Below are 27,826 nucleotides of genomic sequence, written 5' to 3' on the forward strand. Positions count from 1 at the left end.
ATGTGAGAAGGACATGAGATCTGGCAGGGGCTAGAGTTGGAATGATACAGCTTGGCTCTGTGTCCCCACCGAAATCTCATCTTGAATTGTAATCCCCATGTATGGAGGAAGGTACCTGGTGGGAGCTTACTGGATCATGGGGGCGGTTCCCCCAAACTGTTCTCATGATAGTAAGTTCATTCTCCTGAGATGTGATGGTTTGAAAGTGTGGCATTTCCACACACTCTCTCTCTCCTGCTGTCAGGTAAGACATGCTTTGCTTTCCCTTAACCTTCTGCCGTGATTTTAAGTTTCCTGAGGTGTCCCCAGCCATGTGAAACTGGGAGTTAATTAAACCTTTTTCTTTATAAATTACCCAATCTCGGTATTTCTTTATAGCAGTGTGAAAATGGACTAATACAAAATACTTATTGAATATAGAATAGTATAAATAGTATACATCCTCATATTTATTTTTGAACAGATGAAATAATTATGTCTACATAATTATTTACGGATGAAATAATTATGTCTAAAATTTGCTTCAAATAATATGTGAATATGGGGGATGGCTTGGGAATGGGTTTAACATTTATGTTAAACTCCGTTCAAGGGAGTTTGGTAACATTTTTGTGGGTGATTGGTGGAGTTTGTGGGGACCATGTCTTGCTTAGATTGGTGGGGCTTGTGGGGACCATGTCTTGCTTAAATACATTTAAGCAAGATTAAGATTAATATGATTTAGAATCATATCTCTTTGAAAGCATTGTGTTGCACACTTCCAAGAATGCTTAGGACTATCTGGGTTTTATGCCTGGTTCCCTCCTGTAATTACTATAGCATTCCTTTTCATTCTCAAAAGTATTCTCTTTTAGATAAAGAAAATGGTCAATGTATTTATGGATGAAATAAATTGGCTATGCATTGATAATTATTAACATTCAAAAATAAATATGAGGATGTATACTATTTATACTATCTATTTTTAAATATATTTAAAATTTTCACAGAAGTTAAAACAATCTCATTCTCCTCCAAAAAGTCAGGAGTTTTGCATTTATTATTAAGGGATTTTCTGACAATTTGGAAACCTATATATTAAAAAATACTGTTGATCTAGAACTAGAAATACCATTTGACCCAGCAATCCCATTACTGGGTATATACCCAAAGGATTATAAATCATTCTACTATAAAGACACAGGCACACGTATGTTTATTGCAGCACTATTCACAATAACAAAGACTTGGAACCAACCCAAATGTCCATCAATAATAGACTGGATAAAGAAAATGTGGCACATATACACCATGGAATACTATGCAGACATAAAAAAAGATGAGTTCATGTCCTTTGCAGGGACATGGATGGAGCTGGAAACCATCATTCTCAGCAAACTATCACAAGAACAGAAAACCAAACACCGCATGTTCTCACTCATAAGTGGGAGTTAAACAATGAGAACACATGGACATAGGGAGGGGAACATCACACACCAGGGCCTGTCATGGGGTGGGGGGCTAGGGGAGGGATGACATTAGGAGAAATACCTAATGTAGGTGACAGGTTGATGGGTGCAGCAAACCACCATGGCACATGTATACCTATGTAACAAAACTGCATGTTCTGCACATGTACCCCAGAACTTAAAGTATAAAAAAAAAAAGAAAAAAAATACTTTTAAAGTATAATAAGAACTGTTAAAAATTATTGATCCTCTTTTCCAGCTCTCTATTACTTTAATACCATATCCTCTTATTTTTATATTCAAACAACATATATATTTTAAAAGTAAATTTTTGTCAACTTCCAAACAGGTAAAAATATATACTTCAATATTATATACAAAATATTAGTATCAAATATTAAATAGCAATATCAAATATTAAAATGCAGTGGCGTGTGCTTATTTTTTTTTTTTGAAACGGAGTTTCACTCTTGTCACTCAGGCTTGATTGCAATGGCACGATCTCGGCTCCTTGCAACCTCTGCCTCCTGGGTTCAAGCAATTCTCCTGCCTTAACCTCCTGAGTAGCTGGGATTACAGGCATGCGCCACCACGCCCAGCTAATTTTTGTATTTTTAGTAGAGATAGGGTATCGCCATGTTGCTCAGGCTGGTCTCAAACTCCTGACCTCAAGTGATCTACCTGTCTTGGCCTCCCAAAGTGCTGGGATTACAGGTGTGAGCCAATGCGCCCAGTCGGCATGTGCTTTCACTCCCAGCTACTTAGAGGCTGAGGAGGGAGGGTTATCTGAGCTCTGGAATTTGAGGCCAGTCTGAGCAACACAGACCCCAAATCTTTTTAAAAAAGATAGCAATACTGAACTAATTTTACAGTTTATTTTATGTTCTATATATTTATAATTTCAGGTGGCTTATAAAACTAAAAGAAAAAATTGGATAATTATACTTACAAACAGAACAGAGGCCATATAATGAAAGTGTAATGAGTAGTTAAGGGCAAACACTTGAGAGCGCCTAATTATTACTGATGGTTACTAAGTTGAGCTGTTAATAACAATTATATACTTATGCTGAGTCCAACAGCATTCATTCACATTTGTCTCTAAAGATCAAAGGTTGCAAATTCTTAGCCTTAGGATTAGATTCAGCTTGTTTTGTTTGGCAGGCACAATGCTTTCAAAGACATATAATTCCAAATGTGTTTAAGCAAGACATGGTCCCCACAAGCCCTACCAATCACCCACAAAAATGTCACCAAACTCCCCTGGAGTTTAACATAAATGTATTTGCAACCCTTGCCATATTAGAAAAATGCTTTATTAGCACTAAACATAATTTATTTAAATCATATACAAAGATTTTGGGTAATATCTTCAAATGTAGTTTTTAAAAAGATGAAAAATGCTATACTAGTTAATAATACTGCCCATTTCTATGAAGGCTCAAGACATGTTGACAGATAAAAAGGCTCTAGTATTACCTCTCTAGCTAAGTTACTATAAGAAAAAATGTTGAAAATTGCAAAGCATTATAGATTCACATCACATGAAACTCTTTATATCAGTTATTAAATATCTCCAGCTAATCTTTTACAAATGCTATTTTATAATTTATATATTAATTTATTTAATATTCACCACAGTTCTATGAGGTAGATACTGTTATTATATCCATTTTAGACAGAGGTTAAGTAACTTACCCAAGGTCATACAGGTGGCTCCGTGGTGAGCCAGGGTTTAGAACCAGGTTGCCTGGCTCAAGAATTCAAGCTCTTAACCCCACAGTGTATTAAAGTGAAAGCTATATGTGTAGGCTACCAGAAATGAAGACCACAATGTATTATTCAATAATGAACACTTAAGAACTGGACTCATACTTTTGTCCAGATAGGTCAACCTACTGTAGTGGGCACTACCAAAACAAATTAAATTTTTCTTTACCTCCATATGATAAGCTTCTTTGAGAGATTCTACTTCTGCTGACAATTTCTTGATTTCTGCTTGCATTCTTGCTTCTAAATGAGCTTCACGTACTTTAGAAGCCCCCAATTCTTCAGCTAAATGGTTTCCATGAGCATCCTTAAAAATGACATATTGAGTAAAAGCTATAAAACTTATTTGGTTATTATAGCTAAACTAATCCAGTGCATTATTGGAAGTAATGTTTTATATTATATAAACACAGACACAAAGTTAACTTACTAAATAGTATGCTTTAAAATCTAGACATTTCAGAGACTATTAATGGGAGAGTATTAATGTAATTGTTTGCTGTCATCATAAATTAGATGTTCACTAACCAATGCTTTCTATAAAATGAACTATTAATAATAACCACTGGACACTGGACTCTGGCAGATAACAGTCTACTGCTAGGTATGCTTGTATATTTTTGCTCACTATATATATTGTCTGTTTATCAAGAGTCAGTTGTGTTTTTTTCCAAACTTATTTATGCTAATTTAGCTAACTGTGCTTGTAATTTTAATTTTGTAATATTATTATAGATTATGAACATAAATAAGCAAAGTTTTTATTCAAAATCTAAGTTATATGTTTTGAACCAGCTCAATGAGTAAGTCATGAACATTTTGCTATCCAATTAGAAGCACTCAAAATTGTTATAAAATATTGTAGGAGGTCCCATAAAAATATAACATGTTTTAGTCTGATTCATTTACAAATGTCTTTTAATTAATTCTTCCTCCACTTCAAAGAAAGCAACATTGGAAACTATAGATGATGGAATATAGTGCGATGAAAGACCAGGTAGGATTCTAGTTATGTGAGAAAGACTAGGTAGAATTCTAATCAAATAACTCATACAAAAAGAACCAAGGTTTGGCCCTACATCAAAGGAGAAACATATCAATATATATTTAGTTTTGGGTTAAAATATAATATTTAAAACACTGTCAATTAAAAAATTCCTCACTTTAATTCACTTTTTAAAGTGAGCTTAGCTTATCAAATAAAAACCAATTGTACTATACTTTGACACTATTGATAAAGGCAGAAATGAGATAAAAGTAGATAGCTCTCCTTTCCAAGAACCCCAAATGTATAATATCTCTCTAATAAACATTCTCTATGTATGCTTTACTGGTCTAACCATCCAGAAATGTGAATAACAACATAGGTAGGTTTAACCAAAATTAAAGGTAAAAATATTTTAATTCAATTCCTATGTTCGTAACCACAATGGAAAGCAGAAATTTTTTTTGCAACATCAATAAACACGTTTTTCTTAAAGTCTAAATAATTAACCCAAGTATACCAATCTAAATATTTTTAAGCCAAGTAGTTAACTTCCTACCAAATACTGGGAAAATAAAATTTATATTAGTACTCTTGCTTTTTAAAAGCACTTTACCTCCAAGTTACTTTACCAACCAAGGGTTTTGAAATACAGGTTTCCTAAAAGTTACAAATTTACATAGTTACAAATTTGTATAGTTTTCTTTTTTTTTTTTTTTTTTTTTTTTTTGAGATGGAGTCTCTCTCTGTTGCCCAGGCTGGGGTGCAGTGGCACGACCTCAGCTCACTGCAACTTCTGCCTCCTGGGTTCAAGCGATCCCCCTGCCTCAGCCTTCGAAGTAGCTGAGACTATAGGTGCCCACCACCAAGCCTGGCTAATTTTTTTTGTATTTTTGGTAGAGACGGTGCTTCACCATATTGGCCAGGCTGGTCTTGAACTTCTGACCTTGTGATCCGCCCGCCTCGGCCTCCCAAAGTACTGGGATTACAGGCCTGAGCCACCTTGCCCAGACAATAGTTTTCATTTTTAAGAGTCACGAAAAATGTAAAAATGTTTACTCAGAAAAGATTAGTTTTATTTTTTCTTCAAGTAAGAGCCTGAACTCACTTAAAAGTCTAGAAGTGCTTTATAACTCAATTTATTGAGAACTAGTTTGGCCAAAACGCAGTTCTGAAGGACTTCCCGGTTATATTACAAAGTTATCTATATATAACACAGTTCATCATTTTCTAAAATTGTGGTAAAATATACACAAAATTGACCATTTTAACCATTTTTAAGTGTATAATTCGGTGGGATTAAGTACATTCACACTGTGGTGTGATACAGTTCATTTTTGCAAGAACTATATTCTGCAGTTCAAAAAAGTGAATGCTAAAATTGGTAAGATTTCAGAAACATAAGATTATTTAAAATAGGGATTACTTTCTCTTTAGAGAGTTGCTTTATATCCTCCAGTTCGCTAGAGAGCCTTTCTGTTTCTCTCTGTGCTTGGACTTGTTGACGACGAGCCTCCGCCAATTCTGTATGAGAGTTCTGCACCTGCTCCCGGGTTAGCCTCAATTCTTGCCCCAAATCTATGGCCTCCTTGTACTGAGTGGCAATGTACTGTTCCTGCTCTTTCATAACCTGAAAAACATAAGGTATTTGTAGGTTTCAGAATGAAATATACAGATAACCTATTTCTTATTCTGATTTTGCTTAATAAGTAAATTTCCCCCTTCCAACTAAATCCTTTAACATACAATGAGTATGTTAAAATGTAACATACAATGAGTATCACCCACTGTGAAACTGATATTCAAGAAAAAAAAATCTATAAGAAAATGACAAAAATACCATAATTGGGACTCTTATTGATATATATTACATGACTGTAACATATACCAGCCATATAATCTTTTATCATTTTGAAAGTAACACTTATAACAGAAAACATAAAGAGAAAAGAGAAGTTAACATTTGATTATCTATGTCAAAGAGAATATATTGGTATAGATAATTAAAATCCACCATTTAATCCACACAGCTGGGTTAAGGTCTTATTCTCTGTGAAAGTAAAACTTGTCACTGGGGCTGCTACTCCCACTGAAATGGTTTTATATTACTCAATTAAATTTCAAATAAAGTATTTCTCCCCCTCCCCACCTCCTCCTTCTTCTTCCTCTTCCTCCTCTTGTTCCTTTTCTTCTTCTTTGTTTGGTAAAGGCTCCTGCTCCGTTGCCCAGAATGGAGGGCAGCGGTGTGATCACAAATCACTGCAGCCTTGACCTCCCAGGCTCAAGCAATCCTCCCACCTCAGCCTCCCAAGCAGCTGGGACCACAGGCATGCATCACCACACCTAGCTAGTTTTTAAAGGTTTTTGTAGAGACAGGGGTCCCACTGCTACAATGCCCAGGCTAGTCTTGAATTTCTGGGCTCAAATGATCCTGCCAACTTGGCCTCCCAAAGTGCTGGCACTACAGGTGTGAGTCACCGTGCCTGACCCTAAATTCACTTTTTAAAAAGGCAAGTGGAGGAATGAATTCACCAGTCAACGCACATGCATAGTGATGATATGAAGTCATCAGACTTCATCTGGCAAGTCAGTACACTTGGTCTTAATAATGTGCAATTATTTATTTATCCATTCTTTCGATGGAGTTCCCAATACACAAAACACCGTATCTTATTAATAGCTGACTCTTCGGCTGGGCACAGTGGCTCACGCCTGTAATCCCGGCACTTTGGGAGGCCGAGGTGGGCGGATCACAAGGTCAGGAGTTTGAAACCAGCCTGGCCAGTATGGTGAAACCCTGTTTCTACTAAAAATACAAAAATTAGCCAGGCGTGGTGGCAGGCACCTGTAATCCCAGCTACTTGGGAAGCTGAGGCAGGAGAATCACTTGAACCCGGAAAGCGGAGGTTGCAATGAGCCGAGATTGTGCCACTGCACTCCAGCCTAGGTGATAGAGAGAGACTCCGTCTCAAAAAAAAAAAAGCTGACTCCTCAATTCTGTTACACAGCAGTTTCTCAATAAATATTTGTCAAGCAAATAAGCATATATTGTAGATTTACTATATGAAAGATACTTGGGGAGGGGGGAGGGGGGAGGGATTGCATTGGGAGTTATACCTGATGTAAATGACGAGTTGATGGGTGCAGCACAGCAACATGGCACAAGTATACATATGTAACAAACCTGCACGTTATGCACATGTACCCTACAACTTAAAGTATAATAATAATAAATAAATTAAAAAAATAAAAAAAAAAAAAAAAAAAAAAAGTAGCTAGTCAAAATAACCAGTCCTATTAAACTGTGATTGCAGTTTAAATTGTTTAACTTCATGAACTAAGTTTCATAAACAATGTTTATAAAAGTTTAAGAAAATTTGGCTTTTCAAATTATTTAGTAGAAATATTTAATAAACTGAGCATGAAACAAAAAAAAAAAAAAAAAAAAAAAAAAAAAAAAAAAAAGAAAGATACCATGCAAAGGCCTGTATACAGAGATAAATGAGACATTGTCTTTGCCTATACCTAGACCATCAGAAAAATATTTTAAAAGGTCAAAGAAACTAACAGGTTTCTGGCACAAATAACTAGCCTAAAAACAGTTATGGCACAGTTTTTGTATATTAAAACCAACCAGTTTAAAACATAAAGATTCTTTTCACTCAACAGAGACTATCACTTGTTCCTTAGGTGGAAATAATTTGCTTACACTCTCCATTTCTTTCATCCTTTGTTGTGTTCTTTCGATTTCTTTTTTCAGTTGACTTATCTCCTGTTCATTTTGTAGCATTATAAACTCTTTTTCTCGAAGCTGTTCTTTAGCATTTTGTAACTTGTCATTCAAACTTTCTATCTGAATTTTAAACAGATAAGCAATATCAATAAAACTAATGAAATATAATTTAATCAATGCTGTGTTCCAAGTGTCAAGATTTAAACACTTATATCTAAAAGCAAAATATAAACAGGTATTCCTAAGGCAATCATATCTTGGAAATAAGCACAAGAATTCTTGTTCTTGGACGTTACCAGAAAGGCAGAATAAAGGGTAACTCACATTCCCCCACAACAACAGGAATCCTGCACCCTCTCAGACTTCACCACTATAAAATGTATCTATGTAACCAAAAACTACTTGTACCCCAGAAGTGATTGAAATTTTAAAAACTAAAAATAAATAGAGGTTGTATTCTACCATTATATTAGAGAAGACTTTTTTGTTTTTGTTTTAGCTTATAGAAGTCTGTAAATTACAAAATGAAAATTGTGTCTTCACCCCAGTCTCTCAACAATATCTAGAGGTAAATAAACACTGTTAATTTAAAATAAAACACAAAAAGAATCCTGCACCTATCCACAGTCAAGTCTCTTTGCAGGAGCCTCAGGATTCAGGTAGGGGTTTGTGAAATCCTGGTAGAGACGAAGACCTGGGAGGGTTATTTTGAGAGCACAGACAGAAACCCAGTTGGCTGTTATGTCAAGCTTGCTTCTGGGTTCAAGCCTGGAAATAGCCCCCATCCCCAAGGGACTTGGCTACAGCTCCATTTGGCCTTGAGCCTACAAGCACAACTATCTGCAAAGGGGTCCATAAGGAATCATGCATACTAGTGCCTTAGTGGAAAGGCTCTCTCCCTGCTGACATCAGTCTCAGCAGTGAACCAGAAAGTTGCCTGGTGACTCTGCTCCAACTCCCCTCAGTTGCAGTCCCAGCTCAGAGCTGCTCACACACAGACCCAAAGGGAGACCTGTCCTTATCCTGCAGCCTAGGAGTCTAAGCCTCCTTGAAAGGCTTGCCAACCTCTGTCCCACAGCAGATCCCAAGGGGACCCAGTCTCAGCTCTAACTCTCCTGCTGCAATCAGGGAACTATCCCATCTGTGCAGGTACTTGCTGGGAGACACCTGCCCCTCTGAAATAATGAGACAGGCTCTCCTGCCTCTGTCCCACAGCAGATGCTAAAGGGGTTAAATTTCAGCTCCAGCACCTCCTACTGCAGACAGGGAACTATTCCATCTAAGCTGAGACCTGCTGGCCCTGTTTGGGCAAACAATATAGGTTCTCCAGCCTTCATCCCACAGCAGATGCTGAGGGGGCCCAGTCTCAACTCCAGCTCCTCACACTGTCATTGGGGAAATATCCTTTGAAGGAGCTTGCTGGGCTACGTGTGCCCCTCTAAGCTGAGACTGGGCTCTCCAGCCTCCATTCCACAACATATCCCAAGAGGGCCAGTCTCCACTCCAGCCCCTCTCATTGCAACTAGAGACTCATCCCACCTGTCAAAAGATTTGCTGGGAAACATGCCCTTCTGGGCCACCAGGTCAGCCTTCTGGACCTGGGTCCCTGGCAAGCATTCCCACAGCCTTAGTATGCAACTTGAACCTTTCCCAGGTCCATGTGGGCTGGAAAGCCACGTCAACCTTGGAGCCCTCATAAGACCTGCAGCAAGCCTGGATGTAGATCATTCTCCAGTGTTCAACAGCTGCAGTGATCACAGCCTCAGGGAACACAAAAGCCAGTTTGCTTAAATTCCTGGAAGGGCCTCCCAAAAAGGATAAGCACAAACTAAGCCAGACTGCAAAAACTAAAATAAATACCTAGTCCCTAAATATGCAGATGTCAAGAACATTCAAAGAACTACAACCTTACCAAATGAACAAAATCAGGCACCAGACAGTGATCTCTCAAAGAACTGAAAATAGCTATTTTAAGGAAGTTCAACAAACTCTAAGAAGATGCAGAGAATCAATTGAGAAATTTATCAGAAAAATTTAACAGAGAATAAAATAATTTTTAAAATATCAAACAAATTTTGGAGCTGAAAAATACAATAAATGAAGTGAAAAACGAAATAAAGAGCATCAACAGCAGAATGGGTCAAACAGAATCGGTGAGCTTGAAGATGGACTATTTGAAAGTATATAGGGGCAGAGCAAGATGGCCAAATAGGAACAGCTCCAGTCTCCAGCTCCCAGGGCCAGCGACACAGAAGATGGGTGATTTCTGCTTTTCAACTGAGGTACAAGGTTCATCTCACTAGGGAGTGCTAGACAATTGGTGCTGGTCAGCTGCTGCAGCCCGACCAGCGAGAGCTGAAGCAGGGCGAGGCATTGCCTCACCTGGGAAGCACAAGGGGGAAGGAAATCCCGTTTCCTAGCCAGGGGAACTGAGACACACAATACCGGGAAAATCGGGTAACTCCCACCCCAATACTGCACTTTACCAAGGGTCTTAGCAAAAGGCACACCAGGAGATTATATCCCAAACCTGGCCGGGAGGGTCCCACGCCCGTGGAGCCTCCCTCATTGCTAGCACAGCAGTCTGTGATCTAATGGCAAAGGCAGCAGCGAGGCTGGGGGAGGGGCGCCCACCATAGCTGAGGTTTAAGTAGGTAAACAAAGCTGCTGGGAAGCTCGAACTGGGTGGAGCCCACAGCAGCTCAAGGAGGCTTGCCTGTCCCTGTGGACTCCACCTCTGGGGACAGGGCACAGCTAAACAAACAAACAAAAAAGCAGCAAAAACCTCTGCAGACGTAAACAACCCTGTCTGACAGCTTTAAAGAGAGCAGTGGATCTCCCAACACGGAGGTTGAGATCTGAGAAGGGACAGACTGCCTGCTCAAGTGGGTCCCTGACCCCTGAGTAGCCTAACTGGGAGACATCCCCCACTAGGGGCAGACCGACACCCCACACCTCACACGGTGGGGTACACCCCTGAGACGAAGCTTCCAAAGCAAGAATCAGACAGGTACACTCACTGTTCAGCAATATTCTATCTTCTGCAGCCTCTGCTGCTGATACCCAGGCAAACAGGGTCTGGAGTGGACCTCAAGCAATCTCCAACAGACCTACAGCTGAGGGTCCTGACTGTTAGAAGGAAAACTAACAAACAGGAAGGACACCCACACCAAAAGCCCATCAGTATGTCACCATTATCAAACACCAAAGGCAGATTAAACCATAAAGATGGGGAAAAAGCAGGGCAGAAAAGCTGGAAATTCAAAAAATAAAAGTGCATCTCCCCCTCCAAAGGAACGCAGCTCATCGCCAGCAATGGATCAAAGCTGGATGGAGAATGACTTTGACGAGATGAGAGAAGAAGGCTTCAGTCCATCAAACTTCTCAGAGATAAAGGAGGAATTACGTACCTAGTGCAAAGGAACTAAAAATCTTCAAAAAAGAATGGAAGAATGGATAACTAGAATAATCAATGCAGAGAAGGCCATAAACGAACTGACAGAGATAAAAACCATGACACGAAAAATACGTGACAAATGCACAAGCTTCAGTAACCGACTCAATCAACTGGAAGAAAGAGTATCAGCGATTGAGGATCAAATGAGTGAAGAAGCGAGAAGAGAAGTCTAAAGAAAAAAGAGGAAAAAGAAATGAACAAAGCTTTCAAGAAGTATGGGATTATGTTAAAAGACCAAATCTACGTCTGATTGGGGTGCCTGAAAGTGAGGGGGAAAATGGAACCAAGTTGGAAAACACTCTTCAGGATATCATCCAGGAGAACTTCCCCAACCTAGTAAGGGAGGCCAACATTCAAATTCAGGAAATACAAAGAACGCCACAAAGATACTCCTCGAAAAGAGCAACCCCAAGACACATAATTGTCAGATTCACCAAAGTTGAAATGAAGGAAAAAATGTTAAGGGCAGCCAGAGAGAAAGGTCGGGTTACCCACAAAGGGAAGCCCATCAGATTAACAGCAGATCTCTTGGCAGAAACTCTACAAGCCAGAAGAGAGTAGGGGCCAATATTCAACATTCTTAAATAAAAGAATTTTCAACCCAGAATTTAATATCCAGCCAAACTAAGTTTCATAAGTGAAGGAGAAATAAAATCCTTTACAGACAAGCAAATGCTTAGAGATTTTTCACCACCAGGCCTGCCTTACAAGAGACCCTGAAGGAAGCACTAAACATGGAAAGGAACAACCGGTATCAGTCATTGCAAAAACATGCCAAAATGTAAAGAACATTGATGCTAGGAAGAAGCTGCATCAACTAACGAGCAAAATAACCAGCTAATATCATAATGACAGGATCAAGTTCACACATAACAATATTAACCATAAATGTAAATGGACTAGATGGTCCAATTAAAAGACACAGACTGGCAAACTGGATAAAGAGTCAAGACCCATCAGTTTGCTGTATTCAGGAGACCCATCTCACATGCAGAGACACACATAGGCTCAAATAAAGGGATGGAGGAAGATCTACCAAGCAAACAGAGAACAAAAAAAAGGAGGGGTTGCAATCGTAGTCTCTAATAAAACAGACTTTAACACATCAAAGATCAAAAGAGACAAAGAAGGCCATTACATAATGGTAAAGGGATCAATTCAACAGGAAGAGCTAACTATCCTAAATATATATGCACCCAATACAGGAGCACCCAGATTCATCAAGCAAGTCCTTAGAGACTTACAAAGAGACTTAGACTCCCATACAATAATAATGGGAGACTTCAACACCCCACTGTCAACATCAGACAGATCAACGGACAGAAAGTTAACAAGGATATCCAGGAATTGAACTCATCTCTGCACCAAGCGGACCTAATAGACATCTACAGAACTCTCCACCCCAAATCAACAGAATATACATTCTTCTCAGCACCACATCACACTTATTCCAAAATTGACCACATAACTGGAAGTAAAGCACTCCTCAGCAAATGTACAAGAACAGAAATTATAACAAACTGTCTCTCAGACCACAGTGCAATCAAACTAGAACTCAGGACTAAGAAACTCAACCAAAACTGCTCAATTACATGGAAACTGAACAACCTGCTCCTGAATGACTACTGGGTACATAACAAAATGAAGGCAGAAATAAAGGTGTTCTTTGAAACCAATGAGAAGAATCATACAACATACCAGAATCTCTGGGAAACATTTAAAGCAGTGTGTAGAGGGAAATTTATGGCACTAAATGCCCACAAGAAAAGCTGGAAAGATCTAAAATTGACACTGTAACATCACAATTAAAAGAACTAGAGAAGCAAGAGCAAACACATTCAAAAGCTAGCAGAAGGCAAGAAATAACTAAGATTAGAGCAGAACTAAAGGAGATAGAGACACAAAAAACCCTCCAAAAAAACAATGAATCCAGGAGTTGGTTTTTTGAAAAGATCAACAAAATTGATAGACCGCTAGCAAGACTAATAGAGAAGAAAAGAGAAGAATCAAACAGATGCAATAAAAAATGATAAAGGGGATATCACCACTGACCCCACAGAAATACAAACTACCATCAGAGAATACTATAAACACCTCTACGCAGACATACTAGAAAATCTAGAAGAAATGGATAATTTCCTGGAAACTTACACTCTCCCTAGACTAAACCAGGAAGAAGTTGAATCCCTGAATAGACCAAAAGCAGGCTTTGAAATTGAGGCAATAATTAATAGCCTACCAACCAAAAAACATCCAGGACCAGATGGATACACAGCTGAATTCTACCAGAGGTACAAGGAGGAGTTGGTACCATTCCTTCTGAAACTATTCCAATCAATAGAAAAAGAGGGAATCCTCCCTAACTCATTTTATAAGGCCGGCATCATCCTGATACCAAAGCCTGGCAGAGACACAACAAAAAAAGAGAATTTTAGACCAATATCCCTGATGAACATCGATGCAAAAATCCTCAATAAAATACTGGCAAACTGAATCCAGCAGCACATCAAAAAGCTTATCCACCACAATCAAGTTGGCTTTATCCCTGGGATGCAAGGCTGGTTCAACATACACAAATTGATAAACGTAATCCATCACATAAACGGAACCAAAGACAAAAACCACATGATTATCTCAATAGATGCAGAAAAGGCCTTCAACAAAATTCAACAGCCCTTCATGCTAAAAACTGTCAAACTAGGTAACGATGAAATGTATCTCAAAATAATAAAAGCTATTTATGACAAGCCTACAGCCAATATCATACTGAATGGGCAAAAACTGAAAGCATTCCCTTTGAAAACTAGCACAAGACAGGGATGCCCTCTCTCACCACTCCTATTCAACATAGTGTTGGAAGTTCTGGCTAGGGCAATCAGGCAAGAGAAAGAAATCAAGGGTATTCAGTTAGGAAAAGAAGAAGTCAAATTGTCCCTGTTTGCAGATGACATGATTGTATATTTAGAAAACCCCATGGTCTCAGCCCAAAATATCCTTAAGCTGATAAGCAACTTCAGCAAAGTCTCAGGATACAAAATCAATGTGCAAAAATCACAAGCATTCTTATATACCAGTAACAGACAAACAGAGAGCCAAATCATGAATAAACTTCCATTCACAATTGCTTCAATCAACTCACAAGGGATGTAAAGGACCTCTTCAAGGAGAACTACAAACCACTGCTCAGTGAAATAAAAGAGGACACAAATAAATGGAAGAACATACCATGCTCATGGATAGGAAGAATCAATATCATGAAAATGGCCATACTGCCCAAGGTAATTTATAGATTCAATGCCATCCCCATCAAGCTACCAGTGACTTTCTTCACAGAATTGGAAAAAACTGCTTTAAAGTTCATATGGAACCAAAAAAGACCCCGCATTGCGAAGACAATCCTAAGTCAAAAGAACAAAGCTGGAGGCATCACACTACCTGACTTCAAACTATACTACAAGGCTACAGTAACCAAAACAGCATGGTACTGGTACCAAAACAGACATATAAACCAATGGAACAGAACAGAGTCCTCAGAAATAATACCACACATCTACAGCCATCTGATCTTTGACAAACCTGAGAGAAACAAGAAATGGGGAAAGGATTCCCTATTTATTATATGGTGCTGGGAAAATTGGCTAGCCATAAGTAGAAAGCTGAAACTGGTTCCTTTCCTTACTCCTTATACGAAAATTAATTCAAGATGGATTAGAGACTTAAATGTTAGACCTAAAACCATAAAAACCCTAGAAGAAAACCTAGGTACTACCATTCAGGACATAGGCATGGGCAAGGCCTTCATATCTAAAACACCAAAAGCAACGGCAGCAAAAGCCAAAATTGACAAATGGGATCTAATTAAACTAAAGAGCTTCTGCACAGCAAAAGAAACTACCATCAGAGTGAACAGGCAACCTACAGAATAGGAGAAAATGTTTGCAATCTACCCATCTGACAAAGGGCTAATATCCAGAACCTACAAAGAACTCAAACAAATTTACAAGAAAAAAACAACCCATCAAAAAGTTGGCAAGGGATATGAACAGACATTTCTCAAAAAAAGACATGCATACAGCCAACAGACACATGAAAAAATGCTCATCACTGGCCATCAGAGAAATGCAAATCAAAACCACAATGAGATACCATCTCACACCAGTTAGAATGGCAATCATTAAAAAGTCAGGAAATAACAGGTGCTGGAGAGGATGTGGAGAAATAGGAACACTTTTACACTGTTGGTGGGACTGTAAACTAGTTCAACCATTATGGAAAACAGTATGGCGATTCCTCAAGGATCTAGAACTAGAAGTACCATATGACCCAGCCATCCCATTACTGGGTATATACCCAAAGGATTATAAATCATGCTGCTATAAAGACACATGCACACGTATGTTCACTGCGGCACTATTCACAATAGCAAAGACTTGGAATCAACCCAAATGTCCATCGGTGACAGACTGGATTAAGAAAATGTGGGGGGCGGAACAAGATGGCCGAATAGGAACAGCTCCAGTCTCCAACTCCCAGCGCGAGCGACACAGAAGACCGGTGATTTCTGCATTTTCAACTGAGGTACTGGGTTCATCTCACTGGGGAGTGCCGGACGATCGGTGCTGGTCAGCTGCTGCAGCCCGACCAGCGAGAGCTGAAGCAGGGCGAGGCATTGCCTCACCTGGGAAGCACAAGGGGGAAGGGAATCCCTTTTCCTAGCCAGGGGAACTGAGACACACAACACCTGGAAAATCGGGTAACTCCCACCCCAATACTGCGCTTTAAGCAAACAGGCACACCAGGAGATCATATCCCACACCTGGCCGGGAGGGTCCCACACCCACGGAGCCTCCCTCATTGCTAGCACAGCAGTCTGTGATCTACCGGCAAGGCAGCAGCGAGGCTGAGGGAGTGGCGCCCGCCATTGCTGAGGCTTAAGTAGGTAAACAAAGCTGCTGGGAAGCTCGAACTGGGTGGAGCTCACAGCAGCTCAAGGAAACCTGCCTGTCTCTGTAGACTCCACCTCTGGGGACAGGGCAATAACAAACACAGCTGAAACCTCTGCAGACGCAAACGACTCTGTCTGACAGCTTTGAAGAGAGCAGTGGATCTCCCAACACGGAGGTTGAGATCTGAGAAGGGACAGACTCCCTGCTCAAGTGGGTCCCTGACCCCTGAGTAGCCTAACTGGGAGACATCCCCCACTAGGGGCAGTCTGACACCCCACACCTCACACGGTGGAGTACACCCCTGAGAGGAAGCTTCCAAAGCAAGAATCAGACAGGTACACTCGCTGTTCAGAAATATTGTATCTTCTGCAGCCTCTGCTGCTGATACCCAGGCAAACAGGGTCTGGAGTGGACCTCAAGCAATCTCCAACAGACCTACAGCTGAGGGTCCTGACTGTTAGAAGGAAAACTATCAAACAGGAAGGACACCTACACCAAAACCCCATCAGTACATCACCATCATCAAAGACCAGAGGCAGATAAAACCACAAAGATGGGGAAAAAGCAGGGCAGAAAAGCTGGAAATTCAAAATATAAGAGCGCATCTCCCCCGGCAAAGGAGCGCAGCTCATCGCCAGCAACGGATCAAAGCTGGACGGAGAATGACTTTGATGAGATGAGAGAAGAAGGCTTCAGTCCATCAAATTTCTCAGAGCTAAAGGAGGAATTACGTACCCAGCGCAAAAAAACTAAAAATCTTGAAAAAAAAGTGGAAGAATTGATGGCTAGAGTAATTAATGCAGAGAAGGTCATAAACGAAATGAAAGAGATGAAAACCATGACATGAGAAATACGTGACAAATGCACAAGCTTCAGTAACCGACTCGATCAACTGGAAGAAAGAGTATCTGCGATTGAGGATCAAATGAATGAAATGAAGCGAGAAGAGAAACCAAAAGAAAAAAGAAGAAAAAGAAATGAACAAAGCCTGCAAGAAGTATGGGATTATGTAAAAAGACCAAATCTACGTCTGATTGGGGTGCCTGAAAGTGAGGGGGAAAATGGAACCAAGTTGGAAAACACTCTTCAGGATATCATCCAGGAGAGCTTCCCCAACCTAGTAGGACAGGCCAACATTCAAATCCAGGAAATACAGAGAACGCCACAAAGATACTCCTCGAGAAGAGCAACTCCAAGACACATAATTGCCAGATTCACCAAAGTTGAAATGAAGGAAAAAATCTTAAGGGCAGCCAGAGAGAAAGGTCGGGTTACCCACAAAGGGAAGCCCATCAGACTAACAGCAGATCTCTCGGCAGAAACTCTCCAAGCCAGAAGAGAGTGGGGGCCAATATTCAACATTCTTAAAGAAAAGAATTTTAAACCCAGAATTTCATATCCAGCCAAACTAAGTTTCATAAGTGAAGGAGAAATAAAATCCTTTACAGATAAGCAAATGCTTAGAGATTTTGTCACCACTAGGCCTGCCTTACAAGAGACCCTGAAGGAAGCACTAAACATGGAAAGGAACAACCGGTACCAGCCATTGCAAAAACATGCCAAAATGTAAAGACCATCGAGGCTAGGAAGAAACTGCATCAACTAACGAGCAAAATAACCAGTTAATATCATAATGGCAGGATCAAGTTCACACATAACAATATTAACCGTAAATATAAATGGACTAGATGGTCCAATTAAAAGACACAGACTGGCAAACTGGATAAAGAGTCAAGACCCATCAGTCTGCTGTATTCAGGAGACCCATCTCACACGCAGAGACATACATAGGCTCAAAATAAAGGGATGGAGGAAGATTTACCAAGCAAATGGAGAACAAAAAAAAGCGGGGGTTGCAATACTAGTCTCTGATAAAACAGACTTTAACACATCAAAGATCAAAAGAGACAAAGAAGGCCATTACATAATGGTAAAGGGATCAATTCAACAGGAAGAGCTAACTATCCTAAATATATATGCACCCAATACAGGAGCACCCAGATTCATCAAGCAAGTCCTTAGAGACTTACAAAGAGACTTAGACTCCCATACAATAATAATGGGAGACTTCAACACTCCACTGTCAACATTAGACAGATCAACGAGACAGAAAGTTAACAAGGATATCCAGGAATTGAACTCATCTCTGCAGCAAGCAGACCTAATAGACATCTGTAGAACTCTCCACCCCAAATCAACAGAATATACATTCTTCTCAGCACCACATCGTACTTACTCCAAAATCGACCACGTAATTGGAAGTAAAGCACTCCTCAGCAAATGTACAAGAACAGAAATTATAACAAACTGTCTCTCAGACCACAGTGCAATCAAACTAGAACTCAGGACTAAGAAACTCAATCAAAACCGCTCAACTACATGGAAACTGAACAACCTGCTCCTGAATGACTACTGGGTACATCACGAAATGAAGGCAGAAATAAAGATGTTCTTTGAAACCAATGAGAACAAAGATACAACATACCAGAATCTCTGGGACACATTTAAAGCAGTGTGTAGAGGGAAATTTATAGCACTAAATGCCCACAAGAGAAAGCAGGAAAGATCTAAAATTGACACTCTAACATCACAATTAAAAGAACTAGAGAAGCAAGAGCAAACACATTCGAAAGCTAGCAGAAGGCTAGAAATAACTAAGATCAGAGCAGAACTGAAGGAGATAGAGACACAAAAAACTCTCCAAAAAATCAATGAATCCAGGAGTTGGTTTTTTGAAAAGATCAACAAAATTGACAGACCACTAGCAAGACTAATAAAGAAGAAAAGAGAGAAGAATCAAATCGACGCAATTAAAAATGATAAAGGGGATATCACCACCGACCCCACAGAAATACAAACTACCATCAGAGAATACTATAAACACCTCTATGCAAATAAACTGGAAAATCTAGAAGAAATGGATAATTTCCTGGACACTTACACTCTTCCAAGACTAAACCAGGAAGAAGTTGAATCCCTGAATAGACCAATAGCAGGCTTTGAAATTGAGGCAATAATTAATAGCCTACCAACCAAAAAAAGTCCAGGACCAGATGGATTCACAGCTGAATTCTACCAGAGGTACAAGGAGGAGTTGGTACCATTCCTTCTGAAACTATTCCAATCAACAGAAAAAGAGGGAATCCTCCCTAACTCATTTTATGAGGCCAACATCATCCTGATACCAAAGCCTGGCAGAGACACAACAAAAAAAGAGAATTTTAGACCAATATCCCTGATGAACATCGATGCAAAAATCCTCAATAAAATACTGGCAAACCGGATTCAGCAACACATCAAAAAGCTTATCCACCATGATCAAGTGGGCTTCATCCCTGGGATGCAAGGCTGGTTCAACATTCGCAAATCAATAAACATAATCCAGCATATAAACAGAACCAAAGACAAGAACCACATGATTATCTCAATAGATGCAGAAAAGGCTTTTGACAAAATTCAACAGCCCTTCATGCTAAAAACGCTCAATAAATTCGGTATTGATGGAACGTACCTCAAAATAATAAGAGCTATTTATGACAAACCCACAGCCAATATCATACTGAATGGGCAAAAACTGGAAAAATTCCCTTTGAAAACTGGCACAAGACAGGGATGCCCTCTCTCACCACTCCTATTCAACATAGTGTTGGAAGTTCTGGCTAGGGCAATCAGGCAAGAGAAAGAAATCAAGGGTATTCAGTTAGGAAAAGAAGAAGTCAAACTGTCCCTGTTTGCAGATGACATGATTGTATATTTAGAAAACCCCATGGTCTCAGCCCAAAATCTCCTTAAGCTGATAAGCAACTTCAGCAAAGTCTCAGGATACAAAATTAATGTGCAAAAATCACAAGCATTCTTATACACCAGTAACAGACAAACAGAGAGCCAAATCAGGAATGAACTTCCATTCACAATTGCTTCAAAGACAATAAAATACCTAGGAATCCAACTTACAAGGGATGTAAAGGACCTCTTCAAGGAGAACTACAAACCACTGCTCAGTGAAATAAAAGAGGACACAAACAAATGGAAGAACATACCATGCTCATGGATAGGAAGAATCAATATCGTGAAAATGGCCATACTGCCCAAGGCAATTTATAGATTCAATGCCATCCCCATCAAGCTACCAATGAGTTTCTTCACAGAATTGGAAAAAACTGCTTTAAAGTTCATATGGAACCAAAAAAGAGCCCGCATTGCGAAGACAATCCTAAGTCAAAAGAACAAAGCTGGAGGCATCACGCTACCTGACTTCAAACTATACTACAAGGCTACAGTAACCAAAACAGCATGGTACTGGTACCAAAACAGAGATATAGACCAATGGAACAGAACAGAGTCCTCAGAAATAATACCACACATCTACAGCCATCTGATCTTTGACAAACCTGAGAGAAACAAGAAATGGGGAAAGGATTCCCTATTTAATAAATGGTGCTGGGAAAATTGGCTAGCCATAAGTAGAAAGCTGAAACTGGATCCTTTCCTTACTCCTTATACGAAAATTAATTCAAGATGGATTAGAGACTTAAATGTTAGACCTAATACCATAAAAATCCTAGAGGAAAACCTAGGTAGTACCATTCAGGACATAGGCATGGGCAAAGACTTCATGTCTAAAACACCAAAAGTAACGGCAGCAAAAGCCAAAATTGACAAATGGGATCTCATTAAATTAAAGAGCTTCTGCACAGCAAAAGAAACTACCATCAGAGTGAACAGGCAACCTACAGAATGGGAGAAAATTTTTGCAATCTACTCATCTGACAAAGGGCTAATATCCAGAACCTACAAAGAACTCAAACAAATTTACAAGAAAAAAACAAACAACCCCATCAAAAAGTGGGCAAAGGATATGAACAGACATTTCTCAAAAGAAGACATTCATACAGCCAACAGACACATGAAAAAATGCTCATCATCACTGGCCATCAGAGAAATGCAAATCAAAACCACAATGAGATACCATCTCACACCAGTTAGAATGGCGATCATTAAAAAGTCAGGAAACAACAGGTGCTGGAGAGGATGTGGAGAAATAGGAACACTTTTACACTGTTGGTGGGATTGTAAACTAGTTCAACCATTATGGAAAACAGTATGGCGATTCCTCAAGGATCTAGAACTAGATGTACCATATGACCCAGCCATCCCATTACTGGGTATATACCCAAAGGATTATAAATTATGCTTCTATAAAGACACATGCACACGTATGTTTATTGCAGCACTATTCACAATAGCAAAGACTTGGAATCAACCCAAATGTCCATCAGTGACAGATTGGATTAAGAAAATGTGGCACATATACACCATGGAATACTATGCAGCCATCAAAAAGGATGAGTTTGCGTCCTTTGTAGGGCCATGGATGCAGCTGGAAACCATCATTCTTAGCAAACTATCACAAGAACAGAAAACCAAACACCACATGTTCTCACTCATAGGTGGGAACTGAACAATAAGATCACTTGGACTCAGGAAGGGGAACATCACACACAGGGGCCTATCATGGGGAGGGGGGAGGGGGGAGGGATTGCATTGGGAGTTATACCTGATGTAAATGATGAGTTGATGGGTGCAGCACACCAACATGGCACAAGTATACATATGTAACAAACCTGCACGTTATGCACATGTACCCTACAACTTAAAGTATAATAATAATAAATTTAAAAAAAAAAAAAAGAAAAAAAAGAAAATGTGGCACATATACACCATGGAATACTATGCAGCCATAAAAAAGGATGAGTTTGTGTCCTTTGTAGGGACATGGATGCAGCTGGAAACCATCATTCTCAGCAAGCTATTGCAAGAACAGAAAACCAAACACTGCATGTTCTCACTCATAGGTGGGAACTGAACAATGAGATCACTTGGACTTGGGAAGGGGAACATCACATACTAGGGCCTATTATGGGGAGGGGGGAGGGGAGAGGGATTGCATTGGGAGTTATACCTGATGTAAATGATGAGTTGATGGGTGCTGACAAGTTGATGGGTGCAGCACACCAACATGGCACAAGTATACATATGTAACAAACCTGCACGTTATGCACATGTACCCTAGAACTTAAAGTATAATTAAAAAAAAAAAAGTATATAATCCGAGCTGAGGATGGTGGCTCACACCTGTAATCCCAGGTACTCAGTAGGCTGAGAGGATCACTTGAGCCCAGGAGTTTGAGACCAGACTGAGTCACATAGTGAAACTCCATCCCCCCAAAAAATATTTTTTTTAATTAGCCAGGTGTGGTTGCATGCACCTGTAATCTTAGCTACTCACAAGGAGGAAGTGGGAGGATTCTTTGAGCCCAGGTGGTAAACGCGACACTGAGCTATGATTGTGCCACTGCACTCCACCTCTGGGTAACAGAGACCCCATGTTAGTTAATTAGACAGATAGATAAAGATAGATAGATAGATAGACAGACAGACTAGACAGTGAGAGGAGGAAAAATGGAATAAAAAGGAATAAACAAAGCTTATGGGATCTTTGGGACAACATCAAAAAAGCAAATATTTGAATTATTGGAGTTAAAGAGGGAACTGAGAAAGACAAAGGGGTAGAAAGTTTTTATAAGGAAACAACAGAAAAATTTCCAAACCTGAGGAAAGGTATAAATATGCAGGTATAAAGAGGTCAAAGATCGTTAATCAGATTCAACCCAAATAATAACACCCTAAGACATATTATAATGAAACTCTCAAAGATCAAAGACAAAGACAGGATCCTGAAAGCAGTGAGAAAAAAGAAGCAAATAATATATAAGGAAGATCCAATATGCCTGGTAGCAGACTCCTCGGCAGAAATCTTACAGACCAGGAGGGAATAAGATGACATACTCAGTGTTGAACAAAAAAAACCCTGCCAATCATGAATACTGTGCCAAGCAGAGTTATCCTTCAGAAATGAAGAAGAGACACTTTCCTAAACAAAAGCTGAGGAAATTTATCACTACTAGACCTGTCCTACAAGAAATGCTAAAGGGAATACTTCAAACTTAAGAAAAACAGCCACTAATGTGACTGTTATACCAACACTGAAATCATGGTGTGTAAACCACTTATATCTTTAGTAAGAAGACTAAAAGGCAAAATTATTAAAAATAATTACAACAATTTATTCAGAGATAGACAATATAAAAATTTAATTGGAACACCAAAAATTCAAAATGTGAAGGAGAAGGAGATTAAATTACACAGGTTTTTAATTTTTTTGTTGTTTTTGCTACTATCACAGTTAAGTTGATACCAGTTTTTGATAACTTGTTATAACAATAGGATGTTTTATATAAGTCTCACCACAAAGCAAAAACCTGTGAGAGATACACTAAAAATAAACAGCAACCAATTAATCATACTACCAGAAAAAAATCATTTAACCACAATGAAAGACAGTAAATGGGAAAGAAAGGGAGGAGTTGCAAAACAACTAAAAAACAAGTAACAGAAAGGCACAGATCCTTACCTATCAATAATAACATTGAATGTAACTGGACTAAATTTCCATTTAAAACACATAGAGTGGGTGAATGGATTAAAAAAGAAATCCAACTATATGCTTCCTAAAAGAAATTCATAAGACACACATAGACTGAAAGTAAAAGAATGTAAAAAGATATTCCATTTAAATGGAAATCAAAAAAGAGCAGAAATAGCTATACTTAGACAAAACAGACCACAGATCAAAGACAGTAAAAAGAGACAAGGCCAGTATAAAATAATAAATGTGTCACGTTAGCAAGAGGATATAAAAATTATAAATATCGGCCGGGCGCCGAGATCGGGCCACTGCACTCCAGCCTGGGCCACACAGCGAGACTCCATCTCAAAAAAAAAAAATAAATAAATAAATAAATATAAATATCTATGCACCCAGGCATATAAAGCTCCCGAGTATATAAAGCAAACATTAATAGATCTAAAGGGACAAATAGGTGGTTGCAATAAAACAATAGACAGGGACTTCAATACCCCACTCTCAGTAATGGACAGATTGTCCAGATTGAAAAAATCAACAAAGAAACATCAGAGTTCAACTACAAACTAGGCCAAAGAGGCATTTTGTAACTGACATTTACAGAATATTTCATCCACTGTTGCTGAATACATATTCTTTCTTTTCTCTCTTTTCTTTTTTTTTTTTGTGACAGGGTTGCCCAGGCTGGAGTGCAGTGGCACAATCATAGCTCACCGCAGCCTCAACCTCCTGTAGTCCCAAGTAGCTGGGACTACAAGTGCACATCATCGTATCTAGCTAATTCTTTTCACTTTTTGTAGAGACAGGGTCCCACTATGTTGCCCAGGCTCACATTCTTATCTGCACATGGAATATTACCCAGAATACATAAATAGGTTAGGCCACAAAATAAGTCTCATCAAATTTTAAAAGGTAGAAATCCTATCAAGTATATTATCTAACCACTATGGAATAAAAATAGAAATCAATAAGAAGAAGAACTTCAGAAATTATACAAACACATAAAATGTAAACAACATGCTCCTGAATGAACAAAGGGTGAGTGAAGAAATTTTAAAAAAAATGTTAGTGTCTTGAAACAAATAAAAATGGATATACCAAACCTATGGGCTACTGTGAATGCAGTACAAAGAGGAAAGTTTATAGCAATAACTGCTTACATAAAAAAAAAATACAAAAATTTCAAACAAACAATGCACCTAAAGGTGCATATTAAAATTAAGAGCATTATTGAAAATATTATTGGACATATTACTGAAAATGATGCTTTTAGAATTGCATTGAGAATATATTCGATAGGATTTCTACCTTTAAAATTTTGATGAGACTTATTTTGTGGCCTAACATATTATGTATTTTGGATAATACATAATACATTTATGTATTCTGGATAATTCCATGTGCTGATAAGAATGTGAGCCTGAGCAACACAGGGGCAACATAGCCTGTCTCTACAAAAGGTAAGTTCAAGTTGGTCTTGAACTGCCTTTTCCACACTGGAATAGCAACAGCCAAACCCAATATTATTAGGAGGAAAGCAATAATAAAGATCAGAGCAAAAATAAATGAAATTGAGACTACAAAACAATACAGAGGATAAATGAAACAAAGAGTTGATTTCTTGAAAAGATAAACAAAATTAACGAACACCTTTAGATGACTAAGAAGAGAAAGAATCCAAATAAATAAAATGAGATGAAAAAGGAAACATTACAACTCATACCACAGAAATACAAAGGATCACTACAGACTATTATGAACAACTACACACCAACAAATTGGAAAACCTAGAAGAAATGGATAAATTCCTGGGCCCACACAAGCTACTGAGACTGAACCATGAAGAAACAGAAAACTTGAATAGAACAATAATAAGCAATGAGATAAAAGCAGTAATAAAAAGTCACCCATCAAAGAAAAGCCCAGGACCTGATAGATTCACTGCTGAATTCTACCAAACATTTAAAGAAAAACTAACCAATTCTACTCAAACTATTTCAAAAAACTGAAAGAGGGAACACTTTTTTTTTTTTCTGAGACAGGTTTTCACTCTGTCGCCCAGGCTGGGGTACAGTTGAGCACTCATGGCTCAATGCAGACTCTACTTCCCAGGCTCAAGCAATCCTTCCACTTCAGCCTCTTGAGTAGCTGGGACTACAGGCACATGCCATCACACTTGGCTAATTTTTGTATTTTCTGTAGAGATGGGGTCTCACCAGGTTGTCTAGGCTGGTCTTGAACTGAGCTCAGGCAATCTGCCCACCTTGACCTCCCAAAGTGCTGGGATTACAGGCACGCACCGTGCCTGGCCCACTTCTAAACTCATTCTACAAGGCCAGCATTACGCTGATACCAAAACCAGACAAGGACATAACAGAAACAGAAAACAACAGGCCAATATCGCTGATGAACACAGATGCAGAATCCACAACAAAATACCATCAAACTGAATTCAAAAACATTTTTAAAAGATCGTTCACCATAACCAAGTGGAATTCATCCCAGGAATGCCAAGACGGTTCAACATACACAAATCATTAAACATGATATATTATATCAACAGAATCAAGGACAAAAACCATATAATAATTTCATATTAAAATTAAAAACATTATTGAAAAGCATCAGATAAAATTCAACATATTTTCATGATAAAAGCTCTCAACAAATTGGGTATAGAAGGAAAATAACAGGCTGGGCACAGTGGCTCACGCCTGTAATCCCAGCACTTTGGGAGGCCAGGGCGTGTTAAATCATGAGGTCAGGAGTTCAAGACCAGCCTGGCCAAGATGGTGAAACCCCATCTCTACTACAAATACAAAGATTAGCCGAGCGTGGTGGTGGGCACCTGTAATCCCAGCTACTGGGGAGGCTGAGGCAGAGAACTGCTTGAACCCAGGAGGCGGAGGTTGCAGTGAGCTGAGATCAAGCCACTGCACTCCAGCCTGGGTGACAGAGCAAGACTCCGTCTTAAAAAAAAAAAAAAAAAAAAAAAGAAAGAAAGAAAAAAAAGGAAAATAACACAGTAAAGATCATTTACAACAAACCCATAGTTAATATCATAGGACTAGGGAAAAACTGAAAGTCTTTCCACTAAAATATAGAACAAGACAAGTATGCCCACTTTCACCACTATTATTCAGTATAATACTGGGAGTCCTGACTAGAGCAACTAGACAAGAGAAAGAAAGGGCATCCAAACTGGAAAGAGAGAGGTTAAATTATCCTTGTTTGCAGAGGATATAATCTTATATTTGGAAAAACCTGAAAACTCCCCCAAAAAACTATTAGAACTGATAAACAGGGCTGGCATGGTGTCTCATGCCTGTAATCCCAGCACTTTGGGAAGCGAGGGTGGCAAATCGCTTGAGCCCAGGAGTTTGAGACCTACCTAGGCAACATGGCAAAACCCCATTTCTACAAAAAATTAAAAAATTAGCCAAGCATGGTGGTGCACACCTGTAGTCCCAGCTACTTCGGAGACTGAGGTGGAGGGATCACTTGAGCTTGGGATGTTGAGGCGGCAGTGAGCTATGATCACGACACTGCCCTCCAGCCCAGATGACAGAGTGAGATCTTGTCTCAAAACAGAAACAAAAACAAAAAAAGAACTGATAAATTCAGTCAAGTTGAAAGACACAAAATTAACATACAAAAATCAGTAGCATTTCTGTACACTAAAAGCAATCAATCTGAAAAAGAAATCAAGAAGGCAATCCTATTTAAAGCAGCTACAAAAAATTAAAGTATCTAGGAAGAAATTTAATCAAGAAGTGAAAGATCCACAGAGTGTGGTAGCTCACGCCTGTAATCCCAAAGCTTTGGGGAAACCAAGGCAAGAGGATTGTTTGAGCCCAGGAACTCAAGGCTGCAGTGAGGTATGATCAGATGCACTGCACTCCAGCCTGGGCTACAGAGCGAGACTCCGCCTCAAAACAAACAAACAAACAAACAAACAAAAACACCCACTATGTGAAGGGGTGTTTTCAGTTACAGTTTAA

General features: G+C 39.2%; 1 protein-coding gene across 3 annotated transcripts in view; it reads right to left on the minus strand.

Moving 5' to 3' along the window:
• CCDC18 (coiled-coil domain containing 18) overlaps window positions 1-27,826 on the minus strand; it is a 114,523-nt gene that overhangs the window by 19,586 nt on the left and 67,111 nt on the right. For all 3 annotated transcript variants that reach the window (XM_077952940.1, XM_077952936.1, XM_028847494.2), the window contains 3 exons: window positions 7,913-8,056; window positions 5,630-5,833; window positions 3,388-3,525 (listed from right to left, as the gene is read on the minus strand). In XM_077952940.1, the coding sequence (XP_077809066.1) occupies window positions 3,388-3,525; window positions 5,630-5,833; window positions 7,913-8,056 (486 nt within the window). The remainder of the gene's footprint in view (window positions 1-3,387; window positions 3,526-5,629; window positions 5,834-7,912; window positions 8,057-27,826) is intronic.

Source organism: Macaca mulatta, chromosome 1 (assembly GCF_049350105.2).
Source record: "Macaca mulatta isolate MMU2019108-1 chromosome 1, T2T-MMU8v2.0, whole genome shotgun sequence".
NCBI classification, from domain to species: Eukaryota; Metazoa; Chordata; class Mammalia; order Primates; family Cercopithecidae; genus Macaca; species Macaca mulatta.